At 37.4% G+C, this 22,746-nt stretch overlaps 1 protein-coding gene across 3 annotated transcripts in view; it reads right to left on the bottom strand.

Moving 5' to 3' along the window:
* Positions 1 to 11,232, bottom strand: part of abcc9 (ATP-binding cassette, sub-family C (CFTR/MRP), member 9) — an 84,604-nt gene extending 73,372 nt beyond the window's left edge. For 2 of the 3 annotated variants that reach the window (XR_007945551.1, XM_022219026.2), the window contains exons 1-3: positions 10,950 to 11,231; positions 8,225 to 8,272; positions 5,578 to 5,743 (exon numbers count right to left, since the gene is read on the bottom strand). Coding sequence is in view for 1 of the 3 variants with exons in the window: in XM_022219026.2 (XP_022074718.2) it covers positions 5,578 to 5,722 (145 nt within the window). In the remaining 2 variants the exon portion in view is untranslated. Of the gene's footprint in view, positions 1 to 5,577; positions 5,744 to 8,224; positions 8,273 to 10,949 lie in introns of all 3 variants that reach the window. The other variant, XR_007945549.1, reaches the window with a different exon arrangement.
* Between the last annotated feature and the right edge of the window lie 11,514 nt (positions 11,233 to 22,746).

The following is a 22,746-nucleotide window of genomic DNA, read 5'->3' as shown; positions in this document are numbered from 1 at the left end:
AACATAAAATGAAAACCTCATTCTAGTAACGAACCGCACAGTTTTATTTGAGCAGATGGTGTTTCTTATTGGGTTTGTTTCTGCTCTAAAACAAACCCAATAACCAACTAAATGGATCGAAGCCATTTCAGATGCTCAGAGACCATAAAAGAAAACTAGAAACAGGAAGCATCAATTAGTGAGCCCTCTGGGAGCAAACTGAGGGCTTATGGTCAGAACCATTCCCATAAACTACTGAGTAAACACACACACTCACACAACAGATAACCAGAAACGCACTCAGTAATGTAACAGGAAAACCACTAAACCTATAAGAAATACATTTTATCCAATTTTTTTTGCTTTTCTTTGAACAAAACAGAATTTTTAGACTAAACTGCTAATCTAACCTCACACTGTCTTCAGTATTTTTGTTCTTATTCTGTTTTTTTTCTGTTGTTTTGTCTGTTATTCTTTTTTCCACGAGGCATCATTCAACCGTTGTCTTAATCCCATCTTAGTTGCACTTTAAAGCAGCTTAATGTTCACACTGCTCACCAGAAAAGGCCTGTAAAAGAGTGAGCACGAGCCCGAGAAAGACGGGGAAAGGATGGAAACCGACACATCTGCTCCAGCTGCCAGATTACAGGCAGTGATGCTGGATTACTGTAACTCAGATCGTTACATTTCCTACTCATTTCTACACCACAGAGCAGTTTTTCTGCTCTTGTTACCCCCTTCTGACCCCATTTCCTGTCAAGTAACTCAAAACAAACACATGCCAAGTTGGACTTGAATGTATTTTATAGAATGTGAATCAATTCTACAAGATTTACGCTCAGATTTTTATATTTTTAAGCAACTAACCAGCATAGAGAGCCAAACTGAAACCAAAATTTTTGTCCAAATCCAGGATTTCATCTGTATTCATTTAGCAATTAAGGGCTGCAACTGTTACGTACTTTAACCATTGATTAATCTGACTGGTTGTTCAGTTTAAAGAATGTCAGAAAAAAGTGAAAAAAGTTGTTTGGTGTTTCTCTAAGCGGAGAAATGTGTTTTATTGTTCACAAACCAAGAATTTGGGTAACAAAATTAGAAAATATTCACATTTAAGAAGCTGCAATCAAAGTGTTTTGACTGTTTTGTCTTGATTAATCAATTCTTTTTGACTTCTAATTAAGTAACTAATTAATCACTGCAGGTCTATAAAAAAGGAATTTATGTTATCTATAAAAAAACTAAATGCAGTCCAGAAAGAGCTGAATTCAGACAGAAGGGGCCTTTGGGTGCTTAGCTTCAAATAGAGGAAGATTGTGTCCTAAAGGCTGGACTGAGATGAACTCTTCCAGACAAAGGCCAGAGCAGATTACTCAACTTGTGTAGCTGCAGCTGAAATAATTCGCCTGCAGCAACATTTGCCATTTAAACCAACAAAAGCCTCGATCAACAGTGGCCGAGAATGTGAAGTCTGCTGCCCAAGAGTTTGGACGTTTCACCTTCTGAAGAAAAGGAGTCAAAGAGATTAAAAAACTGAATCTCTAAGCTCAACGAAAACAGGTTTTATCTATCTGGAACTGGCTTCAGGAAACCATACATTACGTAAAATGCTCGAGTAAAATTATTTCTTCTCATAAAATACTCATCTATCCATCTGTTACTCTTACTGTTGTGACACTATGAGACAATACACACTACATTTATACCCCATAAGATATTTTAGCAGACTGGTTATGCTATTGGTTGTGGCATCTATCGCTTTAACTTTTCTAAAGTTGTTAGTCCATTATGTGCAATCTTGCAAATTATTGAACCATTTTATGATAATGTTGGATTTTAGCCTAATTTTTACCTCAGTGTTTTGACATTTCTTGTGATGGATCAGTAAAAAAAAAAACAGTCCAGCCTTCATATTTTATACATGTAGGTGCAGCTCTATTCTTATACTGTTATACTACTAATAACATTTTTCCGATACTGAATTTCTGATTTTCATGACCGATAAGCCTCAGCCATCAAAATTAAAACAAAAAAGTTTAAAATAATTTACTTCACGTTTAATCAATATAGAATATACAAACATTTAGTTTTTAAAAATTTTATTTAGTAAGAAAAAGATCTTTTTAACAATATTGTAATTTCTTGAGCTACATCTATAAACAGGGCTCCAGTATGCTACCATTCTGCTCACACATGGAACCAAAAATCTGTCAGTTTCAAATAAACGTTGCAATTTCATTTAGCAGGACTGTCTGTTTGTCTGTGGACCCATCCAGGTAGATAAACTTAATCTGTTCTGTCTTTTAGTAAATCTGACAAGAAAACACCTTATTTCAACTAATTTAGGTTACAAACCCAACTGAGTGGAGATGAGAGGCTTCTCTATGTGCAGCTGTCTCGTAGCATCTACTGATGCATGTGAGGCGTTTAGGGGGAATCAGTAAATTACGTTTAATGTCAGGTGTTTACAAATAATTAGTAGAATGCAGCATTTGCTGATGCATGTGAGGCGTTTATGAAACACCTGTAAATCATGTTAATATTCACACATCAATATGAAGCATGTGAGGCATTCAGGGAACATCTGTAGATTGTACATCACTTGAGTTCATGGAACACCCGTAAAATCATAACATCTACTGGTATGTCATTGTAGATTTACATCTACTGATGTGTGTGAGGCGTTCAAGGAAAATCTACAAATTGAAGCATCTACCAATGCATGTGAGGCGTTCAGAGAACATCTGTAACGCAAAACATCTACCGTTGCATGAGAGGCATTTAAGGAACATCTGTACATTTTGTGCTAGCAATGTCTGCGAGACATTCAGGGAACATTTGTGAATTGTAGCATTTACCAAAGCTAGTGAGGCATTTATGGAATGTTTGGGAAAAAAAGAATCTTCTCTTAAAATCATGGGAGTTGTTTTAGAAAATGTGAGGCATTTATGGAAAACCTGTAAATTATAATGTCTACCAATACGTGAGAGGCATTTGTGGAGCATCGACAAATTGTAGCGTTTACCGATGCATGTGAGGCATTTACGGTACGTCTGCAAACTATGGCGTCTACTGTTACATGCGAGGTGTTTATGGAACGTCTGTAAATTAGAATGTTTACTGATGCATATGAGGCTTTTATGGAACATCAGTAAACTGTTTCTACTACTGCATCTGAGACACTTATGGAACGTCTCTAAACTACAGAAACTACCAATACATGAGAGGCGTTTATGGAAAACCTGTAAATTATACTGTGTGCCAATATATAAGAGACATTTATGGAGCACCAAGAAATTGTAGCGTCAACCAATGCAGCTGAGGCATTTATGGGATACCTGTAAACAATAGCGTCTAATGATGCATATGAGGTGTTTATGAAACATCGGTAAACTGTAGCGTCTACCGATACATGAGAGGCGTTTATGGAACGTCTGTATATCGTTACGTTTATCTTGTATATGCTGCGTTTATGGAACATCAGTAAATTGTAGCGTTTACCAATGCATGCAATGTATTTATGGAATGTCTGTAAACAACAGTGTCTTCTGCTGCACGTGAGGCATTTATTGACACCTGTAAATCATGACGTCTACTGATACATGAGAGGCATTTAGGCAGATCAGGAAATTGTAACAACATCTGAACATTATTTCATTTACCAATGCGTGTGAGGCGTTTATGTAACATCAGTTAATCAGATCATCTACTGAACTTTGGTAAATTGTAGTGTTAGCTGATATAAGTAAGGCTTTTATTGACATAAACTTCTTAATTCTCACTATTTGTGTTTAAATTGTGTTAAATAATGTTTGCCAACTGCTGCCATCTTTAAATCCATTGTATCCTGTACAGGGTCACATGAGGTTAAACTGCGGTTTCAGTTTCACCCTGAACACGTCACTATTCTGTCAGAGCACCAACACACACATATTCACTCCTCTAAGCATCAAATCAACCACACACATCAAACACAACACAGAAGAAGAGAAACAATGCGACTAAAGATCAACTGGGGCTCTAATCCTCTCTGGATTAGTTCAGTCCTGACAGCTGTGGAGTTTCTGAGACTTTCCAGCAGAAAAGGTGAAGCTTTAAGAACAGGAAACACTTCACCATCTGTCAGACTGCACGCAACACAGTCTGAGACTTTTCCTGCAGAAGCACAAAAACTGCCTTTGTGCATTTAATAAAGATAATTAAGCGCTGAAATACACACATGAAGCGATTCTAAATGTTTAAGATGAAGTCCTCGAATGTCTCGTTGCGTTCACAACCCAAAGATACTCATTTTATTGTCACAGAGGAGGAAAGAAACCAGAACATATTCACAAATAGTTAGCCAGAATGAGAGAATACAGACCTTTATTTCTTAAAGCAATGCTCAAACCAGCTAAAAGATTATCAAAATAGGTGGCAATTAATTGAACAGTTGACAACTAATTGATTAATCGCACTCAAATGTCACATTTTCTGTCTGAAAACAATTCAAGCTCAGCTAATTAGCAAAAAAATGAAATCTAAAACACAACAAATACTGCAAATCATTGTTTTGCTGTTTTATTTCACATGTAAACTAGTGCAATTTACTGAATTTATAGTTCATCTTGGTGTTTTGATGTTGTTCATGGGTTAAAAAACTTTGGATCATTGTCCATAAAAGTCAAATGAAATCACTTTTAACTGACAAAAAAGACGTCTATTTTAATTTATAAAACAGAAATGGTGACCAGAACACTGTGACATTCAGGTTTGTTATGAAAACACATTCATCTTGTATTTTAGTGCCTTATTGAAGAGAAATTATCACAGATTTTGACATAATAACTGACTGAGAATATAAACTAACACATAGCAGAGAAACACATTATGTTATGAGGTGGTTTCAGTTGGTTTTAATTAAGTTTGTACACTTTTCATTAAACATTAACACTTTTAGAAACCACTTAAACTGCCAGTTTCACGTCCAAATGGTTTCAGATTTTACAGGATATATTTTCTGACATATTGTTTGTGCTTTATCAAGCATAACAAGGTGTATAATGAATAAAAGTTGAACTATTAGCATAAACAGAAGCAGAAATGCGTCCATTGGTTAGTTTGGTTGGCTAGCTAATATTTAAAATGCAAACGTAGCTAACAAAATCTGAATTTATCTTCAGATTTTATTAAAACGGCAACACCTGAGTTTGACAGCAGCCTTAATAAGTCTCTAAACACTTTAATAAAAAACACATATAGCTGGTAAATAATTAGAAAGCTACTTTAAACACCAGAAAGCTAAACAGATATATTATTTGTGCTTTAACAAGCATAGTTTGCCCTTCAAAACAAAACAGGAAACACAGTCTTTGTCAACTGCAAGAGACATTTCGCTTCTAGTAGTTGAACTTTTGGAACCAAAAAAAAATAAATTTATATTTAGATGATGAATTTTAAGGTCATTTATAAACAGAAAATGATGCAGAAAAATACACTGACATGACTAGTTTAGCCCTGCAGCTAGAGGTGGATCGCTTTCATCGTCTGTTACTCAATAAATCGGTTCATTTCCAGTGTTTTCAGGTAGAAAAGGTGCTTTCAGGACGCGTCACCTACCAATGAAGAGGATGGGGAAGGTGATGAAGAGCAGGAAGACATGGGGAACCAGGTTGAGAGCGTCCACGAAGCAGCCATTGTTCAGCACGCCGTACTCCACGCTGTAGGCCTTGATGTCGTTGTTGCCGCAAAACGACAAGGCCATGCCACCACGCCTGGAGTCAAACTGTGAACACAAAACACAACGGAAACTTAATCTCGTCAATGGTTTAATCGTCGTATGTGGTTTCCTGCGGTTCTTCACGGCGAGCGTCGGCTTTGGACACAAAGGTCAGACGTTGTCGTGGCATTTAAAACATTCAAGTGCTCAGAAACGCAGTCTGGTGTGAAGCTCGAGAGCTATTTCAGGGGCAGCATCTGGTTTATGGAGTCTTCACTGTAGATGAATGTTAAGAGTTTAGAAGGCGGCATGGTGGAAGATGTTATGAAGCTGGGAATGAAGTTTCAGGAGATTTGAGTAGTTGAGGAATCAGAAATTAGATTGATCACGTTTTAGTCTGTATTGTTCACTTTTTGTGTAGTTTTAAGATTAAATCCAAGAGTTAATATGATTTATCCCTATTAGTTAAGAGTTCTCTAAGAGTTTTAGCTACTTTGAAACTCAAATATATGGAAATATACACTTTGAATAACATGTGACAGCTTCTGTACTTGTTGCTTACTATTTCTATTATTCTATTCAACTCAATTTTATTTACACTATCGTTCAAAAGTTTGGGGTCACTTGGAAATGTCCTTATTTTTGAAAGAATTTTTTTTTTCCAATGAAGATAACATCAAATGAATCATAAATCCAGTCTAGACATTGTTAATGTGCTAAATGACTATTCCAGCTGGAAACGGCTGATTTTAATAGAATATCTCCATAGGGGTACAGAGGAACATTTCCAGCAACCATCATTCCTGTGTTCTAATGCTACATTGTGTTAGCTAATGGTGTTGAAAGACTAATTGATGATTAGAAAACCCTTGTGTAATTTTGTTAGCACATGAATAAAAGTGTGAGTTTTCATGGAAAACATAAAATTGCCCGGATGAACCCAAACTAGTGTAGATTCACAACATATGTCATCTCAAAGCTCTTACCATAGTACAGTGTGGACCTTGCAAGCTACAAATAGAGAAAATCCAACAATGATTCCCTATAAGCGAGGGTGGGAAGGAACGAAAAAAACCTCTGACAAAACCAGACTCAGGGAATGTGGCCATCTGCCTTGATTGGTTGGGTGAGGGAGGGCATAAGGGGGTGGGGGACATCATGAAGGAATTTCTATAAAATATCTACTTTAATACGATTAATTAATGACATTGAGATCAAGTAAACACATGAAGACATAACCAGGAATGAATCCTCATCAAAGCTACCAAAAAACCCAAATCTCAGTGTTTCCCCTCCTATATGACCGACGAGGCGGGCCGCCTCGCTGGTATAGGCCACCGCCTCACTACAATTTGCCGAAATTGCCGCCTCACTGGTCCGCGCCAGTCTGCCCGGGTTTTTTTTCCCCCAGAGCTCGAGAATTTTGTTGAAATAGTTCCAAATGAAGACAAAGTGTATGTGCTCAAGAAAGAGCATTTAGCAAGCTTCTAATTTAGAGTCTTTTTTGTGCTTCACGTGTAAAATCTGTAAAATGTTTAGAAAAACACTGGTGTTACCACTGTTGCTTCCCTTCAGGCAACCAATCGCATGGTCAGGACTTCATGCAAGTGTATCATTTAACTGGAATTAAAATGTTGATGTCCTGGTAAGATACTTGTTGTCTAAGAAATAAAATCAATGCACACAGCATCACTTTCTTCATGCAGCACTCCCCAGCACTCTAACACCGCTGCAAAGCTGGAACTAATCGATGAATCAATAGTTTGAGATTTCAATGGTTACGCTAATCCTAAACTATTGTTTTGCTGTTTTATTTCACATGATGTAAACTACTATAATTTACTGAGATTATAGTTCATCTTGGTGTTTTGATGCTGTTTACTGGTTGAAAATTTTGGATCATTGTCTATAAAAGTCAAATTCAATCATTTTAACTCACAAATATGATGTTTGTATTTTCATTTTTAAAACAAATATGGTGACCATGACACTGTGACATTCATGTTTGTTATGAAAAACCCATTCATCTTGTATTTTAGTGCCTCATTGTAGGGAAATTATCACTCTTTTTGACATAATAACTGACTGAAAATATAAACTAACACATTGCAGAGAAATATATTCAGTTATGAAGTGGTTTCAGATGGTTTCTACACTGTCTTTTTAAACATTAAAATTTTTATAAACCACTAAAACTGCTAGTTTCACGTCTAAATGGTGTGATATTTAAAATAACATATATTTTTGACATATTATTTGTGCTTTAACTCACATAACAAGGTGTATAATGAACAAAAGTTGAACTATTAGCATAAACAGAAGCAGAAATGGGTCCATTAGTTGGCTTGGACTGTGAGCTAATGTTGAAAATGTAAACAGAGCTAGCAAACAGAGATTACCTTCACATTATATTAAAACACCAACCACCTCATATAGCTGGTAAATAATTAAAAACCAACTTTAAACACCAGAAAGTTGAACAGAGACGTCAAAATTTAAGCTTTCTTAATGAAAATACCTAAAAATTAAAAAGTAAACGAGTCTCACCTCGGAGAAAAGTAAAAATCCTCAGTGACAGCGTTTCATTCCGGATGTCTGGGTTGTCCAAAAAAAGACAGAAAACAGGCAGAAGAAAGGAAAGAGAGGAGTAGAATTAAAATGAGGACAGTATTAGAGTGAAAAGTTGATTATTTTTAGCCCCACTGGAGCTTCAGCTGCTCCGTTTACTGCTGCCCGACTAGCCGCGGTGTTAAGTTACCCAAACTACATACAACGCTTCCGGTACCGTCTTTCAACGTAAAGGACTCTAAAATGAACCTTAATACAAAATAATACACATTAAAAGAATAACCTTCATAAATCACTAGGGATGGGAACTAAATAATATGTAAAACACTTAGAATTTGCTCTGAAAAAATTGCAGTTTATGAGCGGCATGGCTCAGTGGGTAGAGTGGCCGTCTTGCAACCGAAGGGTTGCCGGTTCGATCCTCGCCCCGTCGTGCTCGAGGTGTCCCTGAGCAAGACACCTAACCCCTAATTGCTCCTGATGGGGTCGTGGTTAGCGCCTTGCATGGCAGCTTCCGCCATCAGTGTGTGAATGTGTGTGTGAATGGGTGAATGTGATGTATCATGTAAAGCGCTTTGGGTACCTTGCAGGTATAGTAAAGCGCTATATAAATACAGACCATTTACCATTTACCTTTGTTAGTTTGACGTTAAATTAGGTTTAAATTGCCAGTCTTCACCATGTAGCCTTGATATGACCTAAATTTTTTTATTAACAAATATTTAAACACATATTTTCAGTTAAATATCACCAAAATTTCAAATGCAATTCTGAAACATAATTTTATTGGAATTGTTTTTGCATTTTAGATTAAGTTTGCTTTTCTCATCTGCTTTATTGTTAACTTTATCCTTTTTATTGTTTTTAAACTATTTATGACCCACTTTATAACACTGTAAAATGCAGAAAAGCGCAATATAAACAAAGATTCTGATGATTATTCTTGTTGTTTAAATGTTTATTACTAGCATTATTGCTACAAGCCCTTTAACTATCAGATAGATTAATTAGTTAAAATAATTTTAATTCTTCACCCTACAAGGAACCTGAGGGCTTCGAGGCCCCTGATTATCAGGAAAGCCACCTACATTAACCATTTTGTATTTTTACATTTCACTTGGCTGTTTTTAGCTATGCATATTATGTACATTTACATTATTTATCGCACAGCGTGTCATATTTCTCGTTTAAAAAAACTCCTGAGTGCTTCAGTAGAAAAAAATCTTGGCTATTTTTGCTTCTTCAAGAAAGTATTATGGATCACTGACAGTATAAACAGAGAGCTATATACACTATTGTGCAGCTGTTCATGTCTGTTATGCAGGTAAATATATATACTACTTTTACGTCACATTTTTCTTTCTGCAGTATGTTGAGCACATTCCCAGCTGAACAGCTTTATTTTGATGTTCCAACTTCCGGTATAACTGCGGTAACTCCAGCGAACTTGACCCAGCGCTGCCTCCTATCAGATTTCCAAACTTGCAGCAGAGCAGCGCTGAGATGAGGTTTATTCTAGTCTTCTGGCATGTCTGCTGTATTTACAAACCTGCAGCTCAAGTAGTTTCACTTTTGTAAAACAATCCTCTTTGTCACACAAATAATTACCATTTACATGTCTGAGAACTTTATTTAAACCTCTGCAGCACAGAAACTGGGAACTTACTTGTGTGTACGTCTTAATTGTTTATATATTATACATGGAAAATCAAGTGTTTTGTTTCTTTTGGTTTTAAAATAAAATATAAACATGTATCATTTAGTGAAAAGTAGGTTGTGAAATAATCTTTTGTGCTTCATCCTGCTGCAAATATGTTATTTTTGCATAATTATGATGATTTTTCGTGTTAAATCTCTAATCTAATTCCTTTTGGGTGCATGCATACACAGTCGCCCGTAAACTAAAACCTCCTTGAATCCAAAAGACTGAAGGATTCACATGCTTTCAGCTCGCATTTGTTTTCACTGGCATTGAAAGGCATCTGAGAGGAGACCTTGAAGCACAACCCCCAGCTTTCCACTGGAGCTTCAGTTATTCATGTGAAGCTGCAGGATTCAGACAAAACAGCAAAATGCAAGTCTGCAAAAAATAAATAAACAAATAAATGAAACGGAATTGCTGGAGCAGTGACAAACCAATCTGGTGTCTTTTACGTATCCTACAATGTGATCCAGTCGCCCCCTCTCATGTGATCAACAAAACTCCATTCACAAATCATAGAATTTTACATTTTTGCGCGTGTAGACAAATATAAAAGGGTATTACACGCAAATTTTCATGTTTTCTGAACAAAATTGACTCGATATAATATTCGGCATGGATTAACAACGATTAAGAAGTTTTATCTTTACAAATCTGTTAACTTTTTGAACTGTCCCGCCTGATTCTCTCAAGCGCCCTCCACCGCGAGCGGCGAAGAGAAAGCAATCTGAGTCAAGCCCATATCCTGCTGAAACATGACTGTTTGTGGATTAGATGGAAGCCGAATTTAAGATTAGTTCCCTATTTAGTAATTTGTTGTATAAGATTACTTGAAAGGGGCTCGTTTTCTTACTGAGAAGCAGATTTATTTCAAATCGCCTGATTTTTAAATGGAGTCTGGTGACTTGAGAGAACGTTCTTTTAACCTAAGACGTCGTGTTACAGCAAACTGACGATGGCTGTTCAAGACAGAAGGGTAAAATAGGAAGCCGAGACACTTACCCGACCTCGGAAGCGAGTTTGCGGGTCAGAGTGTCCCTTTTATTCCCGTCCTATCATAAAGATCGTGAGCGGTGACAGGAGCTACTGTTCATCACGGTCACTGTTATGGCGTTCCAGCAGTGCACAAAGCAAGCAGACACTCCGATGTGATGGAAGGCTTTCTGCCATGAAATTATTCATAGTGGATGATAATAAATTTAGGTCAAACTAAAGCCGAATCAGCGCTGCAGAGCTGAGATGCTGTTTTTAAACCTCAACATCCAAACCAGAGAAGGTTAGCCGAGGAAACTGATCTGCTGCAGGGAAATAAATAAGAACAGCTGCTCAGGTTAGAAATATGAGGGTAAAGAAATTTAAAAATAATAAAAATGTGTAGTTTTTATTATTTAATTAAAGCAGACATTATGAGGTTTGGAACCGTTGAACACATTTATTAAGAATATTTCTACATTTATCTGAGCTCTACTGAAGTCTTGCAGCACTCAACAGACAGGGGGCGCTATTGCAGCACTGGTAAGTAGTCGCGGAATTTTTGAAGGGGTCATTAGGTCAAAGTGTAAAAAACGGAAGAGATTTTAACTATGATTTCTTTGAGCAATTTGTTATTTTACAGATTTTCCCCCAAAATCACTGAAAAACTGCAATAATTTATATTTTAACCCTTCAAAACAGGCCAGACCTGTAAAATAAATATACATTTTTTGAAAAAACTGAGCAAATTTTAATACTAATTTCTTGAAACAATTTGTTATTTTACAGATTTGCCCCTGACATTCATTATTATCATCATTATTATTATTATTATGTTTCCATTACATTAAAATCACAGAAAAATAATTAAGCAATTTATATTTTGACTCTAAAAAACAGGTCACAATTATGAAAATAAAAATTAAAAAAGAAACAAACAAACAAAAACACATCAGAAAACTGCATAGGAAATCATTTTTAACAGTTTTTTTTTTTACAGATTTTCTCTGACTTTTCTTTTTTTTTTGCTAAATTACAGGAAAGAACTAATACATTCACATAAAAACAATACTTTAGACAATAACTCTTATAAAGATTCAGTATTTCTCCAAAACATACACACGTGGACAAAATTGTTGGTACCCCTCAGTTAAAGAAGGAAAAACCCACAATTCTCACTGAAATCACTTGAAACTCACAAAAGTAACAATAAATAAAAATTTATTGAAAATTAAGTAATCAAAATCAGCCATCACTTTTGAATTGTTGATTAACATAATTATTTAAAAAAAACAAACTAATGAAATAGGGCTGGACAAAAATGATGGTACCCATAACTTAATATTTTGTTGCACAACCTTTTGAGGCAATCACTGCAATTAAACGATTTCTGTATTTGTCAATGAGCGTTCTGCAGCTGTCAACAGGTATTTTGGCCCACTCCTCATGAGCAAACAGCTCCAGTTGTCTCAGGTTTGATGGGTGTCTTCTCCAAATGGCATGTTTCAGCTCCTTCCACATATGTTCAATGGGATTCAGATCTGGGCTCATAGAAGGCCACTTTAGAATAGTCCAATGCTTTTCTCTCAGCCATTCTTGGGTGTTTTTGGCTGTGTGTTTTGGATCGTTGTCCTGTTGGAAGACCCATGACCTGCGACTGAGACCAAGCTTTCTGACACTAGGCAGCACATTTCTCTCCAGAATGCCTTGATAGTCTTCAGATTTCATCGTACCTTGCACACTTTCAAGACACCCTGTGCCAGATGCAGCAAAGCAGCCCCAAAACATTACTGAGCCTCCTCCATGTTTCACCGTAGGGACAGTGTTCTTTTCTTCGTATGCTTGGTTTTTGAGTCTATGAACATAGAGTTGATGTGCCTTACCAAAAAGCTCCAGTTTGGTCTCATCTGTCCAAAGGACATTGTCCCAGAAGCTTTGTGGCTTGTCAACATGCATTTTTGCAAATTCCAGTCTCGCTTTTTATGACTTTTTTTCAGCAGTGGTGTCCTCCTTGGTCGTCTCCCATGAAGTCCACTTTGGCTCAAACAACGACGAATGGTGCGATCTGACACCGATGTACCTTGGCCTTGGAGTTCACCTTTAATTTCTTTGGAGGTTGCTCTGGGCTCTTTGGATACAATTCGAACGATCCGTCTCTTCAATTTGTCATCAATTTTCCTCTTGCGGCCACGTCCAGGGAGGTTGGCTACTGTCCCGTGGGTCTTGAACTTCTGAATAATATGAGCCACTGTTGTCACAGGAACTTCAAGCTATTTAGAGATGGTCTTATTGCCTTTACCTTTAAGATGTTTGTCTATATTTTTTTTTCGGATGTCCTGGGACAATTCTCTCCTTCGCTTTCTGTTGTCCATGTTCAGTGTGGTACACACCTTTTCACCAAACAGCAGGGTGACTACTTGTCTCCCTTTAAATAGGCAGACTGACTGATTATGAGTTTGGAAACACCTGTGATGTCAATTAAATGACACACCTGAGTTAATCATGTCACTCTGGTCAAATAGTTTTCAATCTTTTATAGAGGTACCATCATTTTTGTCCAGGCCTGTTTCATTAGTTTGTTTTATTTAATAATTATGTTAATCAACAATTCAAAAGTAATGGCTGTTTTTGATTATTTAATTTTCAATAAATTTTTATTTATTGTTACTTTTGTGAGTTTCAAGTGATTTCAGTGAGAATTGTGTGTTTTTCCTTCTTTAACTGAGGGGTACCAACAATTTTGTCCACGTTTGTAATTTATTCTTTCACATAATTTGATGGTAAAACTGCAAAGTTTGATTGCATTTAAATCAGCAAAAGCATAATTTAACATAATTTTTAAAAAAAACTATATTAATGATCAAAAAATAGGAAATAATCTTTTAAAATATTAATTTAAATGTTGAGTTTTTTTTTTAATTCAAAAACATTGTCAATAATGTACACATTAAAAATTAGTATTGTTACATAAAGTAATTTGTTCTTTTACAATGTGTGACCATAAAAATACACTACTTTTTATTCTATCTAAATATGTTTTTCTACTATATATATATATATATATATAGACAGATGTCACAGTATTTCACCATTTATTTATTTATTTATTTGCATTTTCTACATTTTTTTTACATTGTTTTTTGTGACTATTTTTACAGATATTTGCTGTTATTTTCTCTTTTTTTTACAGTTTTAATCATGCCAATATTGTACTATTTTTAACATATTCTTCTGGCATCCTTGCTACCAAATTTTCTCTGTTTTTTCAGTTTACCTGACAAATAATAAAAAGAAAGGTTCTCATGATCTCAAAAATGTGCTCAGAATTCCATAAAGTTGCTGTAATTGCGCCTCCATGAAGAAGCAAATGTGGGATGTGGAGCCTGGGACTGACTCGGTCTCCCAGCTGAGGGGCCTCGGCCTGGGGACAACTGAGGAGGTCGGAGGTGGAGGATTCATGTGACGACTGGAAGAGACGGTGTGTGGGAGGATTTGTCAATGTGGACCTCAGTCAGTGTGTTTACAACCAGACCAGGAACAGTGTGAGGAGATTCCCATCCAGCAGTGTTTCCCAAGACACTGTCCAGAGAAGAGTTGACCTCAGTCCTCTAAAACACACACACACAGTGATGTTTCATCACTTCAGAGGACTTTACACTCACTCACACACTCCTGGAGACTCACAGTGGATATACAAAATTTTCACACCCCTTGGAAGTTCTCCCTTTTATAGCTTTTCAAAACTGAATGGTGGTCAATTTAATTTGGCTTGAGACAAGAATTTACCTCAATTTTTACCTGATTCTTCTCTGCAAAACTGTTTAAGTTCTGTCAAGTTATATGAAGACCACAAACTGGACAGAGGTTAAGACTGTCAAAACAAAACATTCAATTTACTGTCTTTGAACCATTTCTGTTTAGCTTTGACTGTTTGCTGCAAAACAAATCTTCTCCAAGTCTCAGTTCTCTTCAGACTGCATCAGGCTGTCGTCTAGGATTTCTCTAGACTTTGTGGCATTCATTCACCCTCTAACTTGACAAGTCTTCTAGGACCTGCTGCGGGGAAACATTATGATGCTGCTACAACCACGCTCCACATCATGATGCTGCCACCACCATGCTTCACACTGCAATAGCCTCAGTCTGATCAACAAAAAGCAACATTTCCAGCATCCCCAAACCATGATGATGTCACCATCATGCTTCAGGATGGAGAAGGTAAACAAAATGTCTGGTGTGATTTTGATTTCGTCAGACCAAAGAACCTTCTTCCAGTTGACTTCAGAGTCTCCACATGTCTTCTGGTGAACTCTAGTCCGGATTTAACATGGGCTTTGTCCAACAGAGTCTGTCTTTGTCTCCCTTAAAGCCTTGACTGGTGAAGAACAATCAACAGTTGTTCTTTGAACAGTCTCTCACATCTCAGCTGCTGAAGTTTGAAACTCAATTGGTGACTCAGTTGACTTGAATGTAAGAGATATTTACTAACTCGGGCATTTTCTTGTATCATCTCCCGACCAATGCTTTTCCACAACCTTTTCGTGGAGTTTCTTTGAGTTTTCTTTAGTCTTCATGGTGTAGTTCTATCCAGGAATACATATTCACCAGACACTGGACCTTCTAGATGCAGGAGTCTTTCCAGTCCAGTTACTTGAGACACATTCACTGCATTCTGATATGTTTTAACTTTGACATGAAAGAGTTTTGTTTTGTACATTCTTGTCCAAAAAGCCAAAATAAATTGACTGATTTAATGTTGAAAAGCAATAAAAAGGGTCAACTTCCAAGAGAGGGTAAATCCCTTTTATAGGCACTGTAACCATGAACATAACCCTTATACTACATTTTATACTAATATTTAATGATCTGTGTTGTGGGGACCTGCTTCAGTCTTCATATTCTGATGGTGGAAATAACTTTGTGTCCCCACAAGATTAGCAAAACAGCTCCTCACAACGTGCCACAGCTCCATGACTTTTAATCCCCCCTCAGGGCTTCACAAACACTCCCACTCACCCTTGTTTCCTCTGTTTCTACATGCACATGTACTCGTATACAGTAGGAAAAAAAAGCAGACAGATGTTCAACTTTCACCTTTGACCTCCGAGGAGGAAGCAGCAGTCATCACAGCGACTCCCGGGAAGATAAACAGCGGAGATTAACGCATTTATGTGTTTAAATTAAAATATGAAATGCCTAATTTGTCCAGCTGCGTGTGTTCTCTTGCTCTGAATGTGTGATGCATCAGTGCTTCTGATTCATGTGTGTTTATAAAGTGTATATTTTTTGTGTGTGCTGCATCCATGTCACATTTGCGATGCTCGACAGCGTGAGAAAGCTTTCTCCTCAGGGAAGTGTTTGACCAATATGTCGCCCCAAAGCAGGAAGAGACGACCATTTCCCCTCAAACAATGCACACACATTTTCTTTTGCACTTTTCTGAGGACTTTTGTTGTCATAGTACTGTCTATGGCCTCTGACTTTAAGCTTAGACAGAACCACTTCCTGCAGTGCCTATAAAAAAAAAATATTCACCAACCTTGGAAGTTTTCCCCTTTTATTGGTTTTCAACATCATATTCTACTCAATTTAATTTGGATTTTTGTCAATAGAATTTTAAAAAAAGATTCTTTTATGTTGAGAAAAAAGCAGATTCTTATAAAGCGACAAAGTCGCTGTGAATCAGTACTCCTGAAGGCTAAAGAACAGAAGATGCTGCCACCACCGTGCTTCACATCATGATGCTGCCACCACCATGCTTCACTGATGATGTACAGCAGTGATCATGAACTGGCGGCCCGCGGGCCGAATCCGGCCCGCCGAACCGTCCAATCCGGCCTACGACTGGATTCCAAAATTGTGAGGATCAAAGAGAAAATATCATGTGGTCCACACTATTAAAGCAGTCAGTCCAGTCATTATTAAAGGATCTGTTTTCCACATCAACTTTTCGTTTCGTGGCCTTAGAGAGTGCCATTTTACCCGTGTTAAGAGGCCTTTTCCTGTCACTTCTGCGGTGTTTCTTTTTCAAGTGCTCTGTGAATAAAGTTGACTTGAGACGAGGCAAAATATCTCTATCACTCCTAGCGGTTGACTGTGGTACAGGTGATAGGAGCACTGACTCATAAAGGCTAAAAATGCCTTCAGTTTTGTAATGAAATGGAAAAAATATAAAAAATAAACATCATAATATTATGCCAAAATTCGATTTTTATTTAATTTTTGTTTGAGGGTCCGGCCCCCAAAGTGACTGTCCGGTAAAATTCTGGCCCTCTGGCAAATATAGTTGGTGACCCCTGATGTACAGTGTTCGGTGTCTGACAAACATAGCATCTAGCCTGAAGTACAAAAAGCTCAGTTTTGGTTTAATTTGACCAAAGAATCTTCTTTCAGTTTACTTCAGAGTCTCCCACAGTTCCAGGGCCTACTGCAGAGAATATCCCCACATGATGATGCTGCCACCACCATGCTTCAGAGTAGGAACTGTATACAGTCCACCAAAAATCAAGGTAATAATGACAATTTTGTGATATATTCTACAAAAAGATTTTAATAAATTTGTAACAACCATAGTCATTTACCAGTAAATAAAGACAGCCCCCCCCAGACACACACACACATCCTGTGTAGAAAAGATAAATGCCCCTCCAGATGCCCCCGTCTGTGATTTAACGTCTAAACACCGTGTTATGTATGAGTCTTTTTACCAAGCTGTTCATTTTGAAGTGGTTCAACACACACACACACACACACACACACACACACACACACACACACACACACAGAAAAAGAAAAAGACTCTGTAGGAAAAAACTAACTAGATCTGGACTAGAGGTTAGAAGACATGTGGAGACTCTGAAGTGAACTCGAAGAAGGTTCTTTGGTCTGATCAGAGGAAATGCAATCTTTTGCGTATACTGTAAATCATTACAAAGTCATCAGTGAGCACGGTGGTGGCAGCATCATGACATGAAGAATGGGGGTGGAAGCATCATGATGTGAAGCACAGTGGTGGCATGCTCCACATCATGATGCTGCTACCACCGTGCTTCACGGTAGAGATAATGAGTTTGTAACAATTTATAGTATTTGCAAAAGATTGAATTTCCTCTGATCAGACCTAAGAACTTTCTTCCAGTTGACTTCAGAGTCTCCTGAGGATGATGATGTGAAGCATGGTGGTGATAGTATCATGACGTTTCTCAGCAGCAGGTTCTGGAAAGCTTGTAAAGGTAGAGGGTAAAATTAATGCAGCAAAGTCTAGATAAATAATGGAGGAGCACCTGATGCAGCCTGAAAGGAACTGAGACTTGCAGAAGATTTGTTTTCCATCAAGACAATGAGCTGAAGCAAAAAGCCAAAGCTGCACAGAAATGGTTTAAAGACAACAAGGTGAAAGTTCTGGAGGCTGAGTCAGAGTCCAGACCTCAATCCAATTGAGAATATGTGTCTGGACTTGAAAAGTTCTGTTCACTCATGATCCTTGTGTGAACTGACAGAGTTTAAGTAATTTTGCAAGGGAAACTAGGGTAAAATTACAGTATCCAGACATTCAGGCTAGTAGAGACTTATCCACATAGACTCAATGTTGAAACTGAAGCCAAAGTTGCTTCTACTAAATTGTGACTTGTAGGAGGTGAAGTCTTTACATCTTAGTTTAAGTTGAAACCCTTCACACTCATTGCACATGCAAAAACACATAAATAACACATAATTTATCATTTCAAACAATGCACTCGCTTACTTAGAACTGTTATTTAAGACTGTTAACTCTTAAGATCTGTTTGTAGCACACATTTAGTTAACTTTGGATGTTTGGCATTGTTCTAAGTTGTTCAAATCTTTGTTTTACCGCTGCTTTAGTATCCAGTCTTCTGCTGCTGTGGTCATCTGGCTGGATTTGGACAAAAAATGGCACCAAGGAAGCAGCAGGCTTTTATACCTCAGCTGCCAATCAGACCATACCAAGTTCTACCACTTCAAGGGGTGGACTGGGATTATTTGTCTTAAATATCATTTCATTCATTTGACTTGTTTTGGGTATTAGGGTATATTTTTGGTTTCTTTATTATTATTGTTTTCACTAAGCAGACCAATTGTACTGTTTGGTGCTTTTTGTTGCTAGTTTGAGTTTTGGTGTTTTATGTTTCCCCTTTTCTGTTAGGAGTTTGTTTGATCAGTGCAAACACTGCTTTCATGGACCTAAATTTAGTATTGGTTTTTGTGGGGGTTTTTTGTTTGTTTGTTGTTGGTTTTTTTTGCTATTTTTGAGTGAAATAAAAACCTTGTTTTAGAATTCACCTGCAAGTCCTCGTGCTTTGTAACTCAGTTCCTGGCAGAGTGAAAACTTTTCATTAGCACTGTATATTTTTCTGCATTGGTGACCTGGATGTCTGCAGCAGATTTCATGCCAATCCATCCACTTGGTGCAGAGATATATTTCACATTGAGCCAGAGGAGCTAGCTAGGAAAGCTAAAGCTGGTTAGCTTAAGTTTCTAAAAATCTCATTTATTTAAAAATGTACTTATCTTGCAAAATCTCCTAACTTTATAGAAAAAAATTATCTAAAAGTGAAGCTACTTCATATTTTGTAAAGGAAAGACACAAAAAAACAGCTACCATACCACCATCAATGATCTCTGCAAAAGTATTCTCACTGTCCACAAATTTCCTTTTTAAAATTTTCCTAAAAAGTTCTCATTCTGTCCGTCTAAATCATAAATGGGCCCTATACCTACACGTACTCTACCCAAAAAAATGCAATAATTTACATCATGAGGACTTTATTTTGGCCCTTAAAAGAAGTTGAGTCTAAATAATTTGACTGACCCACGAAATACAACTCTACATGCACACAGTTTGGTTTTTAGCCTGTGCTGCCACCTTCTGGAGATGTCGGACACTGATTTCAGATTTTTTGCTGACTGGCATTAGCAGAAACAAAGCAATAAATCAAACTTCAAACTGCAGCCACCAGCAGAGCGGTGACAGCAGGTTGTTTTCTCCGACACTTGAAGGTTATCAGAAAGACAGCAGAGATAGCAGGCATCAGGAACCGCTGACTACACAATGAAAACTTTTTCATTGGATTGTTCTGCTCCGTGAAGCCTGTTATTCGACAGCAGCCAGCCGTTAAAGTCCGTAATGAAAGGCCGTCAATCCGAGCCCGGTGTGATTTCTTAAAGGATTAAAGCAAATTAGCTCCATTTTTTAAAAATCGTCGTCACAAACAGATGGGACAAAGGCAGAAAATCAAAGCGTTTGACAGCTTCCCTGCTGCTGAGGCTGAAAGATCCTGTTGATTCAAACTGTCAGAAACATCAGAGATAGAGGGAAGCTTTGTTATATCTCATGATGAAAAACCGAGACTCGTGTTTTCTTCTCTCTCATCTCATCGCTGCATTACACAGTTTCATGCTTGGAGTCACGCATTTGATGTGCTTCAATCAAAACTAATTTGAATTGTCAGAGTTTATTTGCATCAAAACCACTGTTGTTTACTCTGTCTGAGAAATACCACTCTAATCTTCTACCAGTCCTTTCTTCTTTTTGAACTCTTTCCCATTGTCTTCTTCTTTTCCTATATCCTCCTTTTCTAATGCTATACCAATGACAACAACACAATTTGTGTGTGGTTTTCACTGTTTGCTTTGGGTTATTTTCTTGTTGGAGAATACATCTTCAAGTATCAGTTCTTTTCAGACTGCATCAGATTGTCCTCCAGGATTTCTCTAGACTTTGATGCATTCATTTTAACCTCTACTTTTACGAGCATTCCAGGACTTCTTGCTGAGAAACATCATGATGCTGCCACCACCGTGCCTCACAGAATAATGCTCCACCACCATGCTTCACTGTAGTGATGTTTGTGATGATGCACAATGTTTGGTGTCTAAAAACACAGCATCTAGCCTGATGTCAACAAGCTCAGTTTTGGTCTAATCTCACCAAATAACCTTCTTTCAGTTGACCTCAGTCTCCCACAGTTCCAGGGCCTACTGCTGAGAACATCCCCACATGATGATGCTGCCACCACCATGCTTCACAGTAGGAACTGAATACAGTTCACAAATATAAAGGAAATAATCATGATTTTGTGATATAGTCTACAAAAAACATTTTGCTAAACTTGGCTAGATTTGTTCCAACTCTAGTCATTTACCAGTAAATAAAGACAGTTGCTTTTTTCCACTGGTTTTAATTCATGAGTGTTATCTTATACAGTACAATTTTTTCTTTCTTCTTGTTAGTCTTTTTTTGCTGTTTTCTAATCGTCTGCACAGTAAACAACCCAGGGGCTCAAACGTCCACCAGGGGGCATCACTGGATTAATTCAGTGAAGTGGAAAATCAGCAGTCAGAGCTCAACTTCAGTGCAGACTGTTGGGTTGTTTATCTCAAATATGAAATGCATCATTTTAGATACAGAATCTTCAGCAGGACAAAGTTATCAGATGTTCGGCTGTTAGAGCAGAAAATATGCACACCATGAAAAAGCATTTTTATTAATCTAATACCTGGTTTATACAAACTGAACATGTTGAGGATTATAGCACAAATGGTTGCATCACATAAGGAGCTGATATCACAATACAAGGACAGAGTCAACGATTTCAACATGCTGAAAACCAACTATTTCTCCTGACAGTTGGACCAGTAATTGCACAGTGACTTGCTGCCATTAGACGGAGAGTATTGAGAGATTTTACCTTCTTGTCTGTGCCTGTAATCAGAGAGCATTTGAATTATGGACATCTTTAAATCTGATATTTTGTATCTGAGGACATCGGTGATTGCTTCCAGTCTACAGTTTGTACTCTGTTTCATCTCCTCAGTCACTTAGTCTGTAAGCAAGGAAACATACGAGCAGGATTTAGTAGAAGTTTTGTCAGGATTCTTATTAACTTCTTCTCGTTGTTTCTCAGACTGGGACATTTCTGGCCTGATTTCTATTCCACAGCTTCTGACCACTCAAAAGAAACTACTATCTGCTTGTGAAACCTTGTCACCGCTTGAACAAAAACATTCTTTTACATTAGTGAAAACAGATTTCTACAAAGCAATGTTGCATCTTGCCGACTGCATCTTCCAGGATTTCTCAAGCCTTGGCTGCATTCAAATTATCCTCTACCTTGACAAGCTTTCCAGGACCTGCTGCTGAGAAACATCCCCACATTATGATGCTGCCAACACCATGCTTCACAGTGGGGATTGTGTGTTTATTTTGGTGCTCAGTTTTGGTCTCAGCAGTCCAAAGAACCTTTCTCCAGTTGACTTCAGCGTCTCAACATGCTATCTGGTGAACTCTAGTCTAGATTTAATATGTGCTTTTTCTCCTAAGTGTACTTCTTTATTCTACAATTACTGAGACACATTCACTGCAGTCAGATCATCTTTATTTCTATCACTGTGTGCCTTCAGTACCAATTAGCTGTACTTTTGGTATTTTAGTTGAGTCACAGAAGGTGAATACTCAGAAAGCACTTCTGTTCCATTTTTGCACTTTAATTAATTGACATCATTTTGTGGAAATCTGCTTTCAGCGTGATATAAAGGTAATTTTTTATATAAATTCTTGTCAAAAAGCCAAATTAAATTGATTCAGTGTTGAACGGCAATAAAAGGGTTAAATATGTCCATAAAGAGAGCAGAATCTTCATTTAAACAGATACTAATATGAATTTGACATTTGCCTCTATAGTGGCATCACATCAGCTTAAGAAACTGTTTAACAACCTTTTACCATAAAGCTCGCCGCACTTATGAATCTCATTTCCAATTTGTCCTGTTTGTATTCTGTTATTTTGCTTTGCTGCTTTGAGCCCAG

This window comes from Acanthochromis polyacanthus, chromosome 1 (genome assembly GCF_021347895.1).
Source record: "Acanthochromis polyacanthus isolate Apoly-LR-REF ecotype Palm Island chromosome 1, KAUST_Apoly_ChrSc, whole genome shotgun sequence".
NCBI lineage: Eukaryota > Metazoa > Chordata > Actinopteri > Pomacentridae > Acanthochromis > Acanthochromis polyacanthus.
This window is presented reverse-complemented; position numbering and strand designations above follow the sequence as displayed.